Source organism: Ahaetulla prasina, chromosome 1 (genome assembly GCF_028640845.1).
Source record: "Ahaetulla prasina isolate Xishuangbanna chromosome 1, ASM2864084v1, whole genome shotgun sequence".
NCBI classification, from domain to species: Eukaryota; Metazoa; Chordata; class Lepidosauria; order Squamata; family Colubridae; genus Ahaetulla; species Ahaetulla prasina.
The window spans coordinates 154,174,095-154,197,043 of NC_080539.1; the positions used below are offsets into that span (position 1 = coordinate 154,174,095).

The following is a 22,949-nucleotide window of genomic DNA, read 5'->3' on the forward strand; positions in this document are numbered from 1 at the left end:
CCGGATCAAAGGAAGATTGTGGAATTAAACATGTGTTCTGGACAGAATTTCCTTCCAATTGAACTAGGAAAAAATTTGCAGCTACTCTCGATTTTTAATCTCTGCTCCCAACTGCAACAGAGCTAATATGGATATTTACAGCTTTGCTTTCTCCATCTCTTAACTATTTAAGAAGCAATTAATTATAGATGCAGCAAAGAAAAGATTTTTCTTTGAAGATGTTTGAAACATCTTCAAAGGAAAAGAGAAAAAATTGCAGACTACAGGAACCAGGAGCACTACTCAGGTGACCCTGAGGACACACATAAACCTCCAATGACCCTCTAAAAGGATACAAATGACCAGCTGTCTGCAAGGAATATAAATCATTCCTTTCCCCAATATCCTGTCAGAGCTGAAGAAGCTTCTTCAATGAGAAGCGAAACGTCTTCAAAAAAAAAACAACCATGGAAATTCAGTTTCCTCCTGTAAAGCATGTTTGGGACTTAGATCAACTTATGGCAAAACATGGTGTTCTGAACCAAAACAATTGTTCCTGGATGAAATGTTAACTGAAGAAATCTTAAGATTTAAGATTTAGTTTCACATTAACTGATATAGTGAACCTTGCCAAGGTGGTTTGAATAGTTCATGTCTATGGATGAATTGTGTCTGATAGAGCAAAGTAAAGTTTAAAAATGTCTATCAACTGTGCAACTCATGGTCAGTTTCAGAAGCGTATGTGGCAGACAGCAAGGAATGATCCTGTATTTTATTTTTATTTTTTTAAATCATTTTTATTGTAAGATCTTTGATTGTTATGATTTGCAGAGTCCTTGGGAGTTGGGTGGCTTTTAAGTTTAATAATAACATGAACACTTAAGACTTAGGTATGAACATCAGCAAAAAAGTCTTACATTTTTTCTTACTTTGGAATTGATGGGACACTTTTCTGACAGCAAAATTCATGCAGAATTCCCTTCATAAAGATCTTGATAAGCTTAAACTAATTATTTTGGATAAAAAGGAAATCATGCTCAGGCTTCTTTCTAAAACCAAAGTTCTGATCTGCATTTAAAAAGCCTGAAAGTCACTAAATATAGATTTTCACATAACCATGTAAGAGTCAACTGAATCTATATACAATGCTGGTTTCAAGTACAGTGCAGTTATTCACATTATTTTTTTAAAAAAAATCAACTTGCTAATATTAGTATCTTACTCAAATAGTTTATTTAAAAAAAATATATTTCTTCCAATTCAGATCATCCCACAAATAACAATTTATAATATAAAATATGTATGCCATTAGTGAATTGAAACAAGGTTTATTGTTTACATTTTTTAAACAGTAAGTTTTGTATGCAAAATATGCATTTCTTAAAATATTTTGTTGTACACTCACTGTTCAGAGCAAGCACACAAGACAATATTCTTTCACCGTGTCATGAAGTTGTAAAAATTAACCAAAATAGAAGTATATTTAAATGTGCAAGCTAGATTATCTATTATTAGACCCTTTTATAGGTACATGATTTTCAGTCTGTGTCAGTGGAAGCAGCCATGTTATAGGTCCAAGTGAATTGAAATTTCTTGTGCGTGATCTACTGAAGTGAACTCCTAATAAGGGAGGCTTGAATGAGCCAATCTCAGCATGTGATGAGCTCAGACATAACCACATACAACTGCACAAACAAACGGAAAATATGTAGGACTTCTGCTTGGTGAATTCTACACCAATTCCAATTTTTATGAGGGTGGATGCCATATAGTTCCTGGTCCTCTCGTTTTAAATACCCAATTTCTGTTACTGAAATAAAAACAAAATCTAGTGAAATGTATCAGTCCCTTTCTTCAAATAATAGATTCTACATTCCATTGTTATTATCATACAACGCCTGTGCATATATATGCATACATTTTTTTAAAAAAAGTCCCAAAGTAGTTTCCAATATTTCTTTTCTTTTTCTTATTCTCATTGTGTTTAACATAGCATCTTGTAGTTCTATATAAAACATGCATTTGTGGGATAAATTATGGACATGGCATGAATGAGTTTACAAATTATATTCTGTACAACATAAAAAAAATAGATTAAGTGCCTCCGTGGCGCCTTTTCCTTCCACAAATTCTCAAACACACAAAACTGAGATTATTTTTCCTGTTGCTAAAGCTATGTGCTTAGAGAATAGGGCTGAAAGGTTTAAAATACATCTACAGTATTTTTCAGTTATTGTAAAATTCCTTAAACATTGTGCGATGAAAATGTAAAAATAGTTATATTTTTCCAGAAATAAAACACACAGCTAGGATAGTATGCCAAAAAAAAAAAAAAAAAAGTGAAAATCATAGCACTTAGTAAGGAGAATACAAAATCTGTGACTAATACTGAGAATTGAACAAAGAACTGATTTCAAAATACCTATGCATGAAAGTTATATATTAGTTCTAATACTACCAGTTCATTGTTTTCGGAAGCAATGTTTAGCTGATTCCCCCCTCCCCTCCCCTCCCCTCTCAAACCTATTAGGTACACATTCATATAGACTTGACATTGATATAAACTATTACATGTAAACATAGTGCACTATTATTCTGCAACAAAGCAAAATTGCATTTAAGAGCTGGTAAACCTCTGCATTCTTTTATCTCTTAAATATCAGGAATGAGCATAAACTTTAAGGGGACAAAATTAATTTAAGGCATTCACAACTGATAAAACAAGACTTGGGACTGCTTGTTAGGCAATAAGTACATACCTGGGACTTTTCATTATATTTAACTGCTGAGTGCAGACATGCTGAATAAACAAGTATGAATGATATAAATGTCAACCTTATGGCTTTATACAAGTGCATAGTTGCAAACTGTAGTAATGGAATATGAATAAATGTATAAAAATAAAATGAAAAAAAAATTAAAAAAACACTTTTGCAGCATTACAATACAATGTGTTTATTTTAAACACCAAAATACATACAACACACAGTATAATGGTCACTTTTTAAAATGCAGTCTTCATCAATCTGATATGACCCTGCCACTCATGGCTTTCTTTTGGCAAAGTTGCTGGTAGCGTTTCTCTCCAGAAGCTGAACAAAGATGGATTCTTCACGACTCATCATTTTGATCCCTGCTGAGTCTTTGTGGAAAGAGCTTCAAGAGAATCTCTCCCCCCCCCACCCCCAATGTTTAAATATATTTTTATTTCAAGAGGTCTGTGAGTGAGACGTTCTTGCTCTGGAGACATTTTGTTGTTTTGGCTGCAGACTAGGAGTGTCGTTCACCCGAAGAAGCTGGTTTTTACACACAAAGATGGTGATGGAGACACGTTGGAGAAAAGAGTAAGCCACGACTTCTAGGTTTTTCACGGAAGCCAGATTTATATCTTTCTCGTATGAGAGAAGCCGGCAAAAGGGACAGGTGAAGGCAGGGAGAGGAGCTGGGGTGGGGGTGGGGGGGAAACATGTGAAGAACAGACAGCAAACATCACAGTAGCTCAGGCACAATATAGCAACAAAAGAGAGCAGATAATAAAACCAAAGCTCTGATTTTTATTAAGCGTATTTGGAAACAAAAGACCTGGCAGCTGCTCCTGTTTGGCCAGATGGAATATACTGACCTTGGCAGGCAAGGCCGCTGTCCAAAGCACACTTGATGTCTTCCTCCTGGGCGTTCTTGAGGTTTTCTTTTCTTACCATTCCAGGCCTTGAGGGCAGAAGCTTGCAGGGCACGAAGATCAGAGAAGGTCAAGGCCCACGGCTTGTGCAGAGGGCATTCCAACTGATGGAAGTCTCTTCCTTGCTTTGATCTCCAGAAGGAAAGGGATATCAGGCACTGCTGGAGGCACGGGGAGGTGCGGTGCAGTGCAGTAACAGTGGTGAAAGGGATTTCTTCATATTTGGTGATACAGGAGAATCTTTGTAATGCAAGTAGTCATTGAGTTACGTCTGCAGTTGGGAGCGGGGTTGTGAGATGTGATAAAGCACGATGCCACATGATTGCTTGGTGACCATAATCACTAAGTCCTGGTTGTCCCTAGTAGTAAATAGCCCAAAACGCAGTCTTGCAGATCATTAAGTGGGAAGCAGAGGGAGTCCCAGGTAAGGAGTGCAGGGGTGCTGTGGAGGGGAAGTGGGGGAGCCCTGGGTAACCCGGAGTAGGCCACATGTGAGTTGGGGATGGGGTGCTTTGTGTGGTGCAATTTCAGAAGGCCAGGGAATGAAGGCAAGGTATATGCAATCACAGGGAAGGAGGCCATGGAAACAGGGCACAGGGAGCTTGTGTATGTGTGTGCACATGTACAAGCTCAGGGGGGGCTTAGAAAATGGGTGCAGAGTGCACCTTTCCTTGGCCTCCCTGTGATTGCATGCAGCCTGCACCTCTTTTCACGGCCTTCCTCTAATCACATGCACTCCACACCTGCCCCCTACCCACCTGACTCCTGTGCCGGGCCTCCCCCCTGCGGCATATCCTCCACTTCCTTTCCTGGGCCTCCTTCTGCTTCCCATGAGTCTTGGGCTGCCTTGGTGTCAACGGCAGTCATAACTCAAGGTACGATGTTTCAGTCTTATTTCAGAGGGATGAAGAACACCTTGAAAACTGCATTCCCAGAAGGCAGTTAGCTGGGGAAAAAAAAGAAAGAAAAGACCTCAGTCAGTATAAATATAGTAAATTCAAGTTCATCGTCTGTGGGCTCTAAGGAAATAGAGGTAGGCAACGAGGCAATGCTGGATCTCTTAGCAAGTCTGGTTCACATTAGCAAAGCGAAAGATTTCTCTTTGTATATTTATCTTAAGGAGCAGTTAATTTCTTTCCTTCAGATACACAGCATCTTGTCACTCTCATTTCAAACTGATTGTCACAACTCACTTTGTTGCTGGAGGGAACAGAATAATAAAGCTGTTTCAGGATCAGAGATAAGAATGATGCAAAATGGGGCAAAATTTAGAACTGTCAATCATAGATACTCTTGGTCAAGAGCAAAGCAGCCCAAATTGTACCACAGAAAGTCCGAAAATCTTTAGTGAAAAAAGTTGTTAATTCTGGCCGATTGTGTGATGGGTATTAGAATAGAATCTAGTTTACATTTCATTTATTTATTTAAAACATTTATATATCTGACTATCTTTCTCCCAATCAAAAAATGATTCAAAGGAAAGGTTATATTCCCCTCAAAGGTGATTTGGAAATTAGGAAATCCAGCCTAATCTTAAATAATTTGTCGGGGGATGGAGACAAGACATTCTATCATTCCTATGCTGATGATCTATTCTCGCGTAATATATTTGCAAAGCAAGTTATACCACACTTTAGTATGACGAAGGTACACCAAAGCACGGGAAATCACGTTTTTACCTTGTCACCTACATATGAGCTTGCAGCAACGTGACATAACAAAGAATAGATCTGAATGTTCAAAAGGCACAAAGGCAGCCATACATGGCAAGTCTACTATAAGAAGCACATGTAAATATATAAGGGATTTTGACATTATAATTTCAAGGCAATAAAAATCATGCATGGATCAAATTATTATTATTATTATTAGATTTTAAGCCAGCACACATGGCTTAAAACATGCTGTAATAAAACCAATGCATTCTCCTGCAGATATTCATCCATTTACCTCTTTAGAATAAACACATTGTTATCATCATCGCTATCATCAAGATCGTCCTCAGCATCATCAATATTAAAATCAACATCAAAATCAATATCACCAAATGACCAATCCCAGTCTCTACATGCCATATCAATCAATCTGGAAAATGAGGTTTTATTAATGAGCCAAGTTAAGGACAATTCTGAATATCAAAACTACTGAAACATTCATTGGTTTTCTTGTGCATGGATTACCATTTCTGATATTGGTTAAAATGTAAGAATCGTATGCACAAGTCTTATGTACATTCTTAAAATTAACTCCTGGATGTCAAAGGGTGTCTCATAATGTATGGAATGCATGGTATTTCCCAGCACAAAATGATCCAGGGTTTTCATTTATTGTCAGTGCTCACAAACTGGAATGAAGAATTGGCACTCATAAATCTTGCAGAATCACCTCATCTTACTTCTGAAAGTATTTTGCTAATGTTTCAGAATTTTTCCAAGGAGGCAGAAATGAGGGGAAAAAGCAGCCATTTCTTTGGAATATAACTTCCTGGCCATAAAACTTTAGACAAATACTACCACCTAAAGACAAAAGTTTGACAGAAATATATGATTTAACAACATGTGCTTTTCATCTCTGTTGTAGGGTGTATACAAATTAAAAAGCGTATGCAAGTTAAGTTTAAGTACTTCACACTGACCTTACCCTACAAATGTAGACTTGCGGCAATTTTATGTGTCAAAATAAGAAGAAAAAACCCAAAACCCAACATCTAAGATGTAGAAACAAATGGATGGCTTTGTGTGATTAAAGCAACTATGTGAATGTTGTGTTAGTCTTGCATATCTGCTTATCTCAGATGTAATGCTAAATGGTTTAGTTCTAAGTAAATGAATCTAAAGTTCAGTTACTCCTGTGTGTCCTTCAAATTTTACTCTGATCATACAGAATTCCTCATAGTGGTTCTTCCTGCAGCATAGCTCAGTTGGGTGTAAGTTATCTCTGTCCCTAATCTCCATTGTGGCATCGTGTGGTGGCATCTCAATTCATATGGGGCAACTGGGAGAAGAAGAACAAAACAACTGTCCATTCTGCCGGCTCTAAAGCAGAATAAGACCGAGGAACCTTTCATGAGATTTTGATGGAAAGTTCAACAAAGAGGAATTGACGTGCACCTTGGTAAATCAGAAAAACCGTGTTTCCCTGAAAATAAGAGCCTGTCTTATATTTTTTTGAACCCTGAAATAAGCGCTTGGCCTTATTGTCATGCACTCAACAGCCTGATTGGGCTTATTATCAGGGGCTGTCTTATTTTGGGGGAAATAGGGTATTCAAGGATCAAGGGCATTCGTGATGATCTCATTGTGTAAATCTATCAATGAAGTCTCCAACAGATATGTCATCCTCTTCAAAATTAAAGCCTGCCCTCTCTATTTTTTGTAAAGCTATCTGTGGCTTTTGTTTTTGCTTTTTCAGATGCTGATTAGTTAACCAATACTACTTGAATGTGAATCAGAATATTTTAAAATGTTGCTATATCAGCAGAGCTGTGCTGTCAAAACATACCAACTGCCTTTGTAAGTTCCACTACTGAACTATAAACTAAAATGCATTTGGCAGTCAAAATGAAAGAACATCTCTATTATATCTGTATAAAATCAACCTTTTATCCACCTTTTTTTGGAATGTTACATTGCTGTTTATCATATTAATCTATGAAGGAACAAGCTAAACTTAAAGCATACTTCCTTAATAAGAAATATATCCCCCAAAACTTTAATATTTAAGTTGCAGTTCATATCATTTGTATTATGCACATCATGTATACATTGTGTAGCATTACACACATAGGATTCTATAGTTATGCATACACACACTTGCACACATTGGGGTGCTATTGCAAATGGGAAAGCCCACCAGTTACCCTGAGACTAAGATAGGAGGTAAGCTAGATCTATCCTGTAAGGGTAGTGGGATAAACTGTGGACGATGTGCCCTCTGAGGCAAAATGTTAGGTGCAACCATTTAAGTTGCTGTCAAATAACTGTTTCAGTCACTGAATGTAGAATAACATGGTGCAGGAGAAGGTTCAGCATGACCCAGGAGGAAATGGGACTTTCTAGATTTCTCTGGAACTTTCTGTTCCTGGATTGATTTTACAGATCTCTACTTCCTGCCTCAATCTTTAATTATGACTACGTGGAGAATACTGATCTTAGCATTACTAGTAAAACTAAAGGTGCAGATTCAAGAAGAGAACTGTAATACTTTAAAGCCACTTCATAATTTAAAACGGATTTAAAAGTATAATTTTCTCTGGATTAAATTAGAACACTTTACTCCATTATTTTTAGTTTTTTCCTGACATCAAAAGGAATTATCTATGCTTCTTCAATAATTTATATGCAACAAATAGAAAAAAACAGGGCAAAGCATGAAATGCACACAAAATGCTTTTCACGCCGTTAAACATACTCAAAACTGGTTTGTTGTTAAATGACAATATTTTGGTTTTAGATTACGGCTCCCTAATGAAGCATGGGCCATTGTAGGTAATAGCAGTTGGGTAATGCAAATGTAATACATTTTAAACTGCTTAGTATTTTGAATAAACTATTGAGCTAATTATTATACAAATACTGCATATTTCAAAATATTGTCATTTATGCTTTGTAGCCAAATTCTCACAGTTAGTTCTCACTTAACATGCATCTGTACTTCAATCATAATTCCCTATTACTTACTCTTGATATATTAATAAAAGAATATAGTATAGAAAAAACACAATTCAGTGAAGAATAATTCGCAGGGCAGGCTCAGTACTAAAAAATAAAATAAAACTGTGATGAAGTAGTGGAACCCAAAACATATCATGTCTTGATATACTTTTAAAAAATGAACGTGGGCTAATATTTCCTATTAGGTTCAGATCTACAGGTACTTATTGATGCCTTTCTAAGATGGGTGAAATTCCATGGATGATTTATTCTACACTGTTACCATGAATTGAAAAACTGAGGAGGAAGGATTGGCCCATCCAATAGGAATAACAAGCCAAGGAAAACTGTAAATCAATTTGGCAGTAGGGCACCTGCGGCATGATTTTAGAGAAGATGCAGCTGTTTCCATTTGTTGCAGGGAGGTGCTATCTCTGCACTCCCAGTCCTTTTAGATATTGCACATGGACTGTGCAGCCCTATTTATCTGTATACCGCAGACTCCAAATAAGCAACCTAGTTTTTGCTAATAAAATCAATACTTGTCTCAATCTTCCTAGAGTTATTATTAACCTAGCATTCCATTGCTATGGATACATTTTAAGGTACGTATGTCTTCTTAACTGAGTCACAAAACTCCCACTTCTGTCACAAAGGTAAAAGAAGGTATCATGTCAATCCTAGATCCTATTTTAGTACAAATGCTAAGTGAAATGTTAATATATATTGCTAGTTCATGTATGATATACCATATGCTAAATAAATAAAATAAAAATGCAGACCTGGAACTTCTAAGATTTAAATTTCACCTTCTAAATCAAATAATCTTACTATAAAGGAGAGCTGTATAAACCAATAACTTTTCATTCCCTCAGACACTGGATAAGAGAAGCAAAGGATCCATGGTTCCTAAGATCTAAATCCACAGGTCTATAGGATTCAGCCGTAAGAGAGTAACTACATACCCTAATATATGGGCAGTAGAAGACTTTCACAGGTGGATACATCTCATCAAAGAAATATTTGGCATGACTCCCTCAAGTGCCCTGGACAGTGTTCTAAAAAGTTATCACAATTTTGTACATGTAACTTTTTACCTTGGGGGAAAGCTTTCTTTTTTATTTGGTGGAAGCTGTTTGCTTGGCCGCCTGAGAGACTGGCTCGGCTGGACCTTCATGGAAGTTCTGGGTGAAGATCGTGCAAAAGGATCTGGTGCTGGAGGCTTTTTGGGAATTTTTTTTCCTAGGCGGTTCACCCATTTTTGCTGTTCCTCTGTAGAATTAGCTAACAGTAATAGATTCTTTGCAGTTGAAATATCATAATTCACTGAAATATATTAAAAACAAATACTTTAGAACAGAATCGTATTAGTGCAATACACTGTATTTGAAGAGAAACCACATCTTATTTTGAAAAATAAAAGTACTTTTTTTAAAAAAAAAAAACCAACACATTAAATAGCATTTTTGTCCAATCAAAACTAGTCAAGTTGATAGAGATACTGATATAAAAAAGCTGTTATTCGTGGAAATTTTTTGTTATGTTGTTGTTGTTGTTTTGTTTTTTTCTTTCTATGTTGTATTTTTGTACCATGTTTCAAATGTTGGAACTTCAATAAATACTATTTTAAAAAGAACTAGTCAAGTTGAAAGGGCAGAAGTTTAAGCTGATGTGCAACTTTCCAGCTGAAATCGAGGTAGAATTTTAGCAAGATTTTTTATAGCATTAGCCTTTGAACAATTCAGCCAATTATAGTCAAGATAAGCCATCTAAATTTTATTACATTCTCTAATTTTATGTACACTGAGAGCATATGCACCAAGACAAATTCCTTGTGTGTCCAATCACACTTGGCCAATAAAAATTCTATTCTATATTCTATTCTATTCTAATGCCACAAAAGAGTACATTTTGTCTAAAATCTCTTATTTTTTGCCTGAATGATACAGCCTAATTAAAGGACATCCTTGTCTCTTGTGCATCTCTGTGGTAGATTGCTACAGAATTTGAAAACCTGCATATTCTTCTGGGTCATTTTAATCTTAAGAAATTTTAATCTAGCTATGGACTCTGAAATTTTCTAAGGATCAATTAGCAATCAACTTGGATTTTATTTATTTTAAACTTATCTTCAAAGGAGAATATGTGTAGCTCAAGGTTGATCATCACTGATAGTGTTACCACTGATGGGTAATGAAACATCTGCAAGAACACAACCCAGCTCAGAGAACGCTAAGGAACCCTCAAGCTTACCTTTGCAAGGTGCTATTATTTCTTCTTTTTTATCCATGTGATCTTTATGGCATTTGATATGGCAACGGCGACATTCAAGAGCAGGAGGAGGTTTGAACATGTTCCACAAAGGCTTCATGCAAGCTTCACAGTTGGTTGGAAAATGATAAAGGGTAGGTATAAACTCATGTCCCTTGTGGCAAATATAATTTGATTTTTCCCCTGATGATTCTACAGGAAACTCTTGTTCTTTTTTACTTTCTCCTTCATTATCGTACAGGATCTGGAATTGGGAAAAAAGTCAGTCATACTGATAGAGAAAACATATATCTAATGACAAAAGATTAGTTATGGAAAAGTTTCAAATGCTTCTTAAATATTCCTCCTCCCCACAGTAATTCTTAGCAAGGTTTTTCTTCTATGTTGTATTTTTGTACCATGTTTCAAATGTTGGAACTTCAATAAATACTATTTTAAAAAGAACTAGTCAAGTTGAAAGGGCAGAAGTTTAAGCTGATGTGCAACTTTCCAGCTGAAATTGAGGTAGAATTTTAGCAAGATTTTTTATAGCATTAGCCTTTGAACAATTCAGCCAATTATAGTCAAGATAAGCCATCTAAATTTTATTACATTCTCTAATTTTATGTACACTGAGAGCATATGCACCAAGACAAATTCCTTGTGTGTCCAATCACACTTGGCCAATAAAAATTCTATTCTATATTCTATTCTATTCTAATGCCACAAAAGAGTACATTTTGTCTAAAATCTCTTATTTTTTGCCTGAATGATACAGCCTAATTAAAGGACATCCTTGTCTCTTGTGCATCTCTGTGGTAGATTGCTACAGAATTTGAAAACCTGCATATTCTTCTGGGTCATTTTAATCTTAAGGAATTTTAATCTAGCTATGGACTCTGAAATTTTCTAAGGATCAATTAGCAATCAACTTGGATTTTATTTATTTTAAACTTATCTTCAAAGGAGAATATGTGTAGCTCAAGGCTGATCATCACTGATAGTGTTACCACTGATGGGTAATGAAACATCTGCAAGAAAACAACCCCGCTCAGGGAACGCTAAGGAACCCTCAAGCTTACCTTTGCAAGGTGCTATTATTTCTTCTTTTTTATCCATGTGATCTTTATGGCATTTGATATGGCAACGGCGACATTCAAGAGCAGGAGGAGGTTTGAACATGTTCCACAAAGGCTTCATGCAAGCTTCACAGTTGGTTGGAAAATGATAAAGGGTAGGTATAAACTCATGTCCCTTGTGGCAAATATAATTTGATTTTTCCCCTGATGATTCTACAGGAAACTCTTGTTCTTTTTTACTTTCTCCTTCATTATCGTACAGGATCTGGAATTGGGAAAAAAGTCCGTCATACTGATAGAGAAAACATATATCTAATGACAAAAGATTAGTTATGGAAAAGTTTCAAATGCTTCTTAAATATTCCTCCTCCCCACAGTAATTCTTAGCAAGGTTTTTCTTCTATTCTTAACGTGGGAAAACAGTGATTTTCATCACCTAATTTGACAGCATGCATATGATTATAATTATTATAAAGTGGTTATAAAATAACTTATTTCTGCTGAAGAAAAAATATGATTCTCAGTAAAAGATACGATGCCTCACAAAACATTTGGAAAAATTCAGACAGAAAAGCTTTCCCCCACTTTTTTCTTTGCAAGATTTTTTGAGGAAAAAAAATCCTATAGAACAATTGCCTCTGTGTGTTTATTTCATGTTTGTCTAATAAACATGGCATCTCATCCTTGTCTACATTATATTTGTTTAAAAGTTTTTTAATAGGGATACCTGGAAAATCCTGGGAATATCTTTAGAATCTGCTCTGTACACATCCGTTTGTGTGACAGGTCGAACATGGAACAGTTTGCTATAGTAGCAGAAATGCAGATATGAAACAAAAATTTAAGTTAATTAACCATGAATCGCTTAAACATGAAGCCTTAATGTAGCAATATTTCTAGAAGTTTTCCCATTTACTTCATAGCGCTCATCTTGGACTTTAAATAAGATTTTAATTGTGCTCCTAATCCAACCTTTGATTTTTAAAGCTTTCTCAAGGTTCCACCCACTTAAAATATGTCTGTCTGTAGAATGGATTCTTCCCCATGCATCCATTTTGGACTAATATTCTAAATTTGATTAATGGAATACCCATTAAAATTTATTAAATTTATGACCATTTAAAATTATAAAACCCTAAAAACACTGTATTTTAATGACACAAATTTCAAATTTGCTAAAGTTGCTCTGCTTGACTCAATAGGTTGGTAGAGTATAGAATATTTACAAATTCATCAAAGGGATCTGATTTATTTTAATTAATTCACCATATTGAAAGATGGACTTTGTTAACAGGATTCCAGAATCACAAAAATATTGATCATATTCAGAATGTTAAAAAAAATCGCAATACTTACTCTATGTCCAGTACCATGTATGGATTGGATTGTTCCTTATCTTGTTCATTATGATAGAATAGTATCTTCTTGCTGCTGACTATTATATACTGTTAAACAATACAAATATAAGTTGCAAATTGATTTTATTTATATAATCAATTTTTGTATGGCAACTTCTTGACAAAATGAAAGTATGTAAAACGTTATTTTAATAATGAAATGTAAGGACCAGATATCTTCCAGTTTGGCTAGAAATATGTTTTGTAGGAAGAAGGGCTATTCTCTTATATTTTATAAGAGAATAGCCCTTCTTCCTACAAAACATATTTCATCTTAAACTTCAAACAAAATATCGTAGTTTTTAGTTATTTATTAATTATATTTCTATGCCACTGCAATAAAAACAACTATCAGCAGCTTCCATAGAAAAAAATTAGCATGAAACAAAACCAGTACAAAAAATTTAAAATACAACAATGTACAATGTAAAAATGAAATTTTAAAAAATGAGAGGATAAGTAATTTGATACTTGCATAAGTTATATGCAACAATCAACGTATTACCTTACCACTGATCTCTAAGTTAGGACAACTTAAAACTGAACATCTGGATGGAAGGCTGTTATGTGCCTTTTTCTGCTACACAGCTTTTAACCTACTACCCCTAGCACTCCCTATTGAAAATTTACCCAAGTAAAAGAAAGCCAACAAACAAAAATAAAAAACTCTCTGGGACTGTGTATGCTTATCTCATAGCACAACAGCTACAAGGTAATAGCTTCTTCACTAACAGCTTCTTATGCTATTGGTGAATAGGTCTTTTGACTGTAATACATAGCCAGGCCCATAATTTCTTAAAAACAGCACAATTGCAGAAACAATGGTTTGATTCTTTTGTTTTTGAATAGCACCTAGTGGTGCATATCATGTCAAAGTAACATCCAGAAAACTGTATTATTTACCCTTTTTACCCAACCAAATTTCTTCGTGTTGTTTCTAGCAGGCAATGATAGCCATCCTTCAAGTCGTGACTCTGAAAAGGATTGAATTAATATTTTAAAACAGTATTATACAGATATCCCGTTGTTTTAATGTTATGCCTCATTAAGAAAAATGGCATTTATTACACATTGTATTAACCTATAAACTTACAAGCAATAAAAACAGCTAAAATTTACAAGCAAAACAAGCAACATTCTCTTACAGTTATGCCACATCATGTAACTATGTCACATTCTTATTAGTGAATATATTACGTCCCAGAGCAGAAATACACAAAGCATTATTATTGTTGCCATCCACTCATTTTTACAAAAAATTAAAGAGAGCACATATTTTGTTTTGGAAGATATCCTGCAAGGGTTCTCAGTGCATCACTTGCCTGGCCTTCAGCTTGGGAGTTCGAATAGGGCCACCTGGTTATTAGTTCAATATAGAAAATTAAAATACTTTCCTGTTTGGAACAGTGCAATTAGATTTCAGGATTGTGAGGAGCATCGTATTTAACATACAGAGTGTAATGTGCTTTCTTCCAAAACCAATCACACCAATTTTTGTTTAACATTATTATTTAGGATGAAGCACATTAAAATCAAATAAGCATGTCTGACTTCTTTAAGGAATTGTTGCTTTTATAGATCTTTCTCAAAGTGCAGCACTGGAAATATAGCTGGAATTTAAAATGTATTGAATGTTTTGGAGAGATATTAATATTTAAACTGACATGTTTTGCACAATTATGTACTAATGACTACATGTGATTGCTAAGATGCATAAATTAATCTTGCAAATGAATATAGAGGATGAATATGTTAAAGACTTATGATCAAATGGACAAGAAACTTTGGTAATAACATAACACTTGATCAGCTGGAGAACATGTGGGGTAAAGGATTGAAATTTGCATAGAATTATAACTTGAATGAGGACTTTGTACCATAAAAGATGTATAGTAAAGGTAAAGGTTCCCTTCGCACATACGTGCTAGTCGTTCCCAACTCTAGGGGGCGGTGCTCATCTCCGTTTCAAAGCCAAAGAGCCAGCGCTGTCCGAAGACGTCTCCATGGTCATGTGGCTGGCATGACTCAACGCCAAAGGCGCACGGAACACTGTTACCTTCCCATCAAAGGTGGTCCCTATTTTTTCTACTTGCATTTTTATGTGCTTTGGAACTGCTAGGTTGGCAGAAGCTGGGACAAGTAATGGGAGCTCACCCCCTTACATGGCAGCACTAGGGATTCGAACCGCTGAACTGCCGACCTTTCGATTGACAAGCTCAGCGTCTTAGCCCCTGAGCCACCGCGTCCCTATAAAAATGTATAAGGAAGTGTCAAATATATGTTGGAAATACAATCAATGTGAAGGTAGTTTTTATCATCTTTGGTGAATATGTAAAAAAGTTAATATATTTAGATCAGATATTTACTTTAATTCAGAGAATTCTTAAGTGTACAATTGAAACCAGAGGGTTTTTCTTTTAAGCTTGATGGACAAACAGATTAAAAAAAACACACACCATGGAACTAATATATGACAACAGTAAGACCTCACTATATGCAAAGGTGGAATGACTCAAATATGCCCAGAATGATAGAATGGATGGTGAAACTAATGGAATTGGTGGAGATTGTGAAACTGATTGCTTTGATTAAAGAAAATACTTTATCTAACTTCCTTTCTACTTGGGAGCCACTCTTGGATTTTTTTGTTTGAAACTGAAAAAAATGAAATTTTAACCTTGGATTTTGGTGATTAGACTTTAAGATGATAAAAGTACTGTCTGTTATGGTTTATTCTACTTCAAAGAATCATTGATTTTTTTATTTCTATCTGTATTGATGAAAGGCAGAAATTATTTTTTCGATAGCTTGTTTGTTTCCAAACAAAAAAAAGTGTATGCACTCTCCAATTTTGCTTTTTTTCCTACCCCCCCTCCCCACTTTCTCTTTCTAATTATTTTTTCTCTATTTTTTTGCGCTTTATACTTTTTTGACATTTAATAAAATTTTGGGGCAGGGAAAGGTTGAGGGACTGGGAGACCAAGACTTAAATGAAGAAGATTTGGATAAATATATACTTAGATGCAATTTATTTATTTTTCATATTTTTGAACTGCCCATCTGCCTCAGAGAACGACTCTGGATAGTGTACAAAAAGTGTTAAAATATAAAAGCAATATATAAAGGTTAAAAAATTAAGAGGAGGCAAGGATTATTACGGAAAATTGTCATAAAAATCTTGGACTGGAGAATATCCTCTTACCATGTCCTTCTGTTTCTTATAGAGCAATTTTTGAGGAGAGATACATGATTCTAGTTCAGGAGGGATTTTTTGTTGTTGTTCAAAATCTGAACACCCTTGCCACAGTACTTTATCTGAAAAAAGTTCTATCACCACAATCTAAGTCTAAATTTACTCATTATTTGGCGTTCAAATGACTATATTGAAAGGATTTTCATACTAAAGTCTCAACTTAGACTTTGGGCTTTTGGAGAGAGTAAAATATTACAGAAAGTGCGACAGTTTGAAATACAAAGCTACAATTAGATGGACTAATTTAATCCGTACTTCTAATTGAAATTTCCCCTCACTAAATGGTCAGATCCCACTTTTCAGTGGAACAATTAAAGGGCCTCATTTATACAAAATACAGTTAGGTTAAAATTAGAAATATGTATGTGTTTGAATAACATTTGTATTAGACAAGTATAGAATTATAATTGTTTACTGTTATAATGTATAATATGTTTTTATTGTATTTTTCACTTTTTGCCAAAGCACTTTATTTTATTTTATTTTGGTCAATGTATGCATCAATGTCACTATTATTTTAATGCTTTCCTTTTTTGTTTTTTATATTAACTAAATAGCAATATATAAAGTAAATTATTAAAAAGCTTGTTGTCCTAACTTTTTTCCGTCATATGCATAGAGGATCTGCAGATAAAGGGAAAACATGCATATCTCATGCACCAATATGAATGCAACATCCACAGAATCTAAGATTAAAGATTAATATTAGTTGCTGCTCCTTTCTCATGCGGGACATTTCTCCTTGGTATCTACTGTCCTCAGTGTTAGTAATGGAAAATAGGCAACAGCGTTTCGTCACTACACATTTTCTGGAAGGTCACCTGGATCGTCAGGTTCTGAAGGGGGTTGTGGAGAAGACACTGGTTCTTCCTCAGAGTCAGAATCAGAATTGAGAAACACACAAGAGCTGGAAGGTTTAGTAGCAATACTGACAGAGGTGGAAGAGCGTTGGTAGGTAAAAGACATAGATTCTGAAGTGTGGGACTGAGTGATACGAACTGAGCACCCAACAGAAAGAGGAGGGGGGGAAATGCAGAAAGGATTAATGAAGAATAGTTTTTTTTTAAAAAAAACACCTCCCAACTGCTTATTTTGAAATAGAATAATACAACAGAACTGGATTTGCGTAAGAACTATAACCTACTTTTGACTTATTCAAAGGTAGCCTGATAAGAAAGGGTTAAACATTTTAACGACAGAAAGACGAAGAGATGACATTCCCAACTGTAACTTCCCAAAATAGAGTCATTAATTGTAAATATGTCTCCTTTCTTCCAAAAAAGAGAAGGATGAATCTTACCAGGGAAACTATCATCCGTTTCTACTTCACTAGGGCCACATATGCTGCTGTTGTCTAGGCCAATATGTATTGTTTGGAGTTGACACCGAAGTTGTTCTATGTCGCTATCTTTGCTGTCCAGAGCCATTTGTAGTTCAATTCGTATCTGGCTCTCTTCTGCTATTTGCTGTAAAAGAAGATTCACGAAGCACAATCAGAATTAATCTTTAATGCATGATGAAGTCTTGCTTACAGAGATGGTTCTGACAGCAATCTCTTAACTCAAACCACTAAAAGCGAACTACCATGGGAATTGAAGAAAATAAAGACAATTAAATAGCTCCTATTTCAGTACAGCTGGGTGAAATAGTGAAATTGGGAACTAGAAAAAGGTGAAACAAAGCCTCCTCAGATGTTTTAAACTGTCATCAACCCCTGCCTCGTAACCACCAGTATCACTCGCCACTGGAAGATTATTAGACATTCTCTAATGATTTTCAAGAATACAAGAAAAATTAAGTTAAAGAATAACTATGTCAAATAAATTTGTAAATACCTGAAACTTTCATGTAGTTTTTTCAACAACTATGCAATAGTTTTTTACTACTATGTAAGATACTTACAGCTTGCATTTCATTGATTTCTTTCTGATATTTAATCATCATCTGAGTTAATTTCTCCCGTTCAGTTTTCAACTCCATATGCAGTTTCCTGTTCTCCTTTTCTTTTCTTCGGACATCTGTGTCAGCTCCTCGTTGGATGGGATTTTTTCGATTCATAACTTCTGCTAACTTATTCACAGCCTGAGTATAAGAGAAGAATAAATGGACATCTTCTTTATGTGATTAGAATTAAATACATTCCCGTCACTCCTTCGTTATGTATAATATCGCAGTGATAACTGTGGTCACTTTCTCATTTATACGTTACCTGAGTTTTCATTGTTCTCTCATAAGCCAGCTGTTTTTCAAACTGAGTCCTTAGCAATCCAAGATCATTTTCTTCTTCATTCAGATGGGCAAGCCCTGTCAATAAATAACAAAATAGGTAGCACTTGTGAAGCTAACATGAAATCAAGCGCTTTTATTTTTAAATTTAAATACTCACTTTCTTGAATTTCCTTCAGTTTGTTATTCAGCTCTTCCTTCTCATTTGCAAGGTTTGCCACATCACTAGTCAAAGTTCTATTTGCTTCTTCCAACTAAGATACAGAAATTATAAGAAGCGTAGGTCAGTCATAGAACAGAAACAACCCAACCAAGCATTTAAGTAGGAGTTGAGATTCCAAGTGAGGATGGGGGAAGAGGCAGAAGCTCCCAGCAAAGGAGCTCATGGCAGCGGTGTGGGAAACAGACCAAAACAGAAGCTTAAAAACAGGACTGTAAGGGAAACGTATCTAACAGTAGTAGAGTTTAAAGGTAAAACTAAGTAACAGGGCTCAAAAAATTTAGCACAGCTTGAATTTAGAAAGCGAAGTCACTTGCATCAGAAACCATCAGCACATCTATGCTAGGAAAAAAATGGTTAAACTAGAATCCCTCTAAACTACTTAAAAATATACTGTGCTGTCAAAACATTATTATACACTCTGATGATCATGTGACACAAGTACTGAAATCTATAAAAGGTCTTATTGCAAATTCTTGGACAAAGAAATTAAATTTATGGTATGGAACATTTCAGATGCCATAGTACGTCTAGCCAAATTCAGAGCCAAAGCATCAGTGACTGCTGTATAACATTATACTTGGTATATTTACGGGACAGTCTGTAAATAAGTTTGGTCCCTGGAGGTTTTAAGTATTGCTGTTAGTTGCAATTTCTCATGCAGTTGTTTAAAAAAAAAAACCAGGAACGTTTCATGTAAGGGACAAATTTGTACAGATTGACAAGCCTACTTCGCAGTTTCGAGTGAATCACTTACTGATCCTATCGTGGCATCTTTTTCAGCAAGCTCCTGTTTGTGCCTTGCCATCATTTCTTTGATCTCCAGTTCTTTCATGATCTTCTCTTTTTCCAGGTCAGAATACTGTTCCTCAGCAATAGAGCGAGCTAACTGTTCAGAGTCTGCTTTTGTTAATGTGATCTCCAGTTGTGCTGCCAAGGAATCCCTGTAATAAATTAAAATTAGTATCATAATAAATTAGTGTTAGGACCAAAGATGCTATATAGGAGTTTTCTTATTGGCTACTATTATTCAAGCTGTTATCTTCTCACCTCTCTTCTTGTAACTCTTGTATCTTTTGCTGTATTTCTTTACAAAGTTTGGCCTTTTCTTCACATTCTTCTTTAAGTTCCCGAACTTGTGTTTTATACAGTGTCTGAAATGTTTTACAAGAGAACAGCAATATAGATATTATAGCCTTGGTGAAATCAGATAAATGGAGAGAAGTTGTGTTAGAAAAACTGCCTGTTTTAAATTTAAGATACGGAATCTTCATAATATTTTTGCCAGGATTAAAATATATGTAAAATAAGGTTTTGTCAATATTACACACAATGACCAGATAATTATCAGTTGTCAATATTATAAATAGTCAAAGCTATCAAATATTCTACTTCAGTAAATTAATCCATATATTAATATTTATTATTGTAAAAGGTAAAGGTTTCCCTTATGAAGTCATTTCTAACTCTAGGGGGCAGTGTTCATCTCCGTTTCTTAGCCAATGTTATCCATAGACAATTTCCGTGGTCATGTGGTATGACTAGACATATCCTTAAAATAAAATATATTAGAAATATGACAGCCAGTATGATGTAATGATTAACGACCCAAACTAATAGTGGAAAAAGCCTTTCAACTGAAGAGACTTTCATCCTTCAGTGTATTGATTTGGGCTGAGATGGTAATGATAGGATTGTTACATCTTTCACGTCAGCAATCATTTTATAACAAGTCATACCACTGAGCTAACTTTGATTTTCAAAAGATATTCAGAGTTGTTCCTAACTAATAACTGGAGAGATTTTTATCAGGCTGATAAAAAGGCAGTGTTTTATTATTGCCAAAGAACCAAACTGAATAGGAAGTGAATCTTGCAGATATAAACTAAATCTAGTAACTTGAGGGCCACCACAATATATCCGTGCTGATAATGGTGCTTTATGCACTAATGAAAAACAGTATGTGATAAGATACTAGGTCAACTTTTTAGAAAAATATAATGCACAGTGACTAATAAACCAACAAATCCCAGAATATTACAACTGTGTGATAAACCCAAAAGATACATAAGGCTTAACCATTTAAAAACAACACTGAGTATGTTAATATTCTACATACCGAAAAATATTGTTCTGCTTCAAGTTGGTCTTGAATTTCTTTCATCTGCCCATCTGCATCTTGACGCTCTCTGACAGAGAATAAAATAAATGCAATTTTAAAGTAATACTACTTCTATGACAAATTTTGCTGGAATGAACTATTAGCTTCCTCCTTCTTGATTGCCAAGGCCAAGTAAAAAAAGTTAATCTTGTCAAAGTTTTGTCAGGTCACACTTCATTAAATGAGGAATTCGAAGGAAGACAATGAGACTGTTGGATGCTTGCGGAGGGGAAGAGAGTATTAGTCATGTCCTTTCAGATTCCTTGCTATACGATGTTGGTCAAGATCTATGGTTGCAGGACTGTCTGACCCAAATGCACACATTCCTTCTTTAAGACACAAAGTAAGTAAAAAACCTGCTTTAATCTTTTGGATAGTTTTGAACACTCTGGATTTTCTGATTTATTTGGAGTAACTGAAGGTAGAGTTTCCCCTGGCAGAAAGGGCAGGCAGGGCCTATTATGTTGTTGCTTCACCATTATCTCAAGAAAAGAAAACCAGAAGCTAGCTCTGAAAAGGTTTTCCCTTTCACCCAGGATTGACTAAAGGTAATCCTTGCTTTACCACCAGAATGGAGTCTGGAATTATGACCGTAAATCATTCTGGTTGTTAAACAGGCCACCGCATAACTGCACCCAATTTTACGACCTCTATAGCGGCAGTCATTAAGCAAATGCCATGGTTGATAAGTGAATATTGCGATTGTTAAAAAAAACTCATTTTAGCCAATGGGTGTTTTTTCTGGCAAAAAATAAATAAATCATAAACTGCAGTCATGGGAAACGCAAACAGTCTGACGTAGGTTACTTGCCAAGAACCAAAAATGCAACCATGTGATTGGGGGGGAGGGAGAGAACAGTTGAAACCAAATCGTAAGTAGCACTGGGGAGATCTGTCATAACTTCAAAGTTTGAACAGGTTGCTAAGTGGCCAATCATAGAGGATTATTTATATTTGACCCCAGACTGTTCCTTGTTCTTTTCTTGTACCTCTCTTGCTGTTTTGGCTGAATAGTAGATCTTGAGTCTCCACTTCACCTCCTACCTAATCCTTACTGGGCTGAAAGAAAAAGAGGGAAACATAACAAATCCTATCTGTCTACCAAGCACAGTAACTCTTTATTTTTTCCTGGACAGGATCAAGTGAAGTGATTTTCTGTCCGTTGCAGCATGAAGAAAAGTGCTCTTTATGATATGAGGTTAAAAAAAGGCAGAGTTTTCCTATTTTGTTATACTTGGGTAGATGTTCCCGACGCACGAATAAACAGGGAGACACACTTTCCACCTGTTCCTACACGGGGAAACAAATGACCTCAATGGATGGATTTTGTTCAGAAATGTCCTTTGTTGTCCTAAAGCTCCATCTCTGACTTTATCTGGCCTACAGGGCTGATGGGAGAACAAACCCAGATTCTTTTTATTCCCTAAGCAGATGCGCAGCCACAGAACTGCCTGTGTTGATGAGGTTTTAAACTATAATTTTTCCATAGCAATTTATGATACAGGTACATGCCAACTAGGCCTCAGAAGGAGCAAAAGCAAAATATAAAAAAAAATACGCATTATTGAGATTTTATTGTCATTTTTTGACTTATGGCTGTGAATTGAAGTCAAAAACTCCCCAGTATATCTTTCAGAATCATTGTGCAGTCACAAAAGACCCAAATCTAGCCATAAACTCCCACCCATGAATTCTGTTAACCCGTCTCCTGGTTTCATGGCGTGACACCAGGCGACTTCCCTGGGAGAGGGGGGGGTGGCACTTTCCCTCTCCATCCAAAGTCCAGACTCTACACCTTTGGTGGCCTTGCAAGGAATGGTCCAAGACAAAGCCCACACACCCCTGCCCTGCTTTTTGGCTTGTTGGAAACCTATTCAGCCCCAACGTTGTCACAGGAAAGTCAGAGCCAAGCAAGCAGGGAGGAGAACCATGTTCACTGCAGTGATCGTTGGAGGACTCCAAAAACGGAAAGTAAAGATGCTAATTGTATTGATTAGGCGCTTACTTGCGCCTGACTGCGGTTTATCCTTAGAATATGTCCCTGTGAAACACC

The 22,949-nt window shown here is 35.7% G+C and overlaps 1 protein-coding gene across 1 annotated transcript in view; it reads right to left on the reverse strand.

Moving 5' to 3' along the window:
- Positions 1-2,745: 2,745 nt before the first annotated feature.
- Positions 2,746-22,949, reverse strand: part of ROCK2 (Rho associated coiled-coil containing protein kinase 2) — a 96,041-nt gene continuing 75,837 nt past the window's right edge. Inside the window, exons 22-35 of the mRNA XM_058178606.1 lie at positions 20,855-20,924; positions 19,786-19,889; positions 19,493-19,679; positions 18,676-18,769; positions 18,499-18,593; positions 18,192-18,371; positions 17,590-17,755; positions 13,940-14,010; positions 12,996-13,084; positions 12,367-12,445; positions 11,643-11,904; positions 9,408-9,636; positions 5,609-5,743; positions 2,746-4,604 (exon numbers count right to left, since the gene is read on the reverse strand). Coding sequence (XP_058034589.1) covers positions 4,601-4,604; positions 5,609-5,743; positions 9,408-9,636; positions 11,643-11,904; positions 12,367-12,445; positions 12,996-13,084; positions 13,940-14,010; positions 17,590-17,755; positions 18,192-18,371; positions 18,499-18,593; positions 18,676-18,769; positions 19,493-19,679; positions 19,786-19,889; positions 20,855-20,924 — 1,765 coding nt within the window. The 3' untranslated portion in view covers positions 2,746-4,600. The remainder of the gene's footprint in view (positions 4,605-5,608; positions 5,744-9,407; positions 9,637-11,642; positions 11,905-12,366; positions 12,446-12,995; positions 13,085-13,939; positions 14,011-17,589; positions 17,756-18,191; positions 18,372-18,498; positions 18,594-18,675; positions 18,770-19,492; positions 19,680-19,785; positions 19,890-20,854; positions 20,925-22,949) is intronic.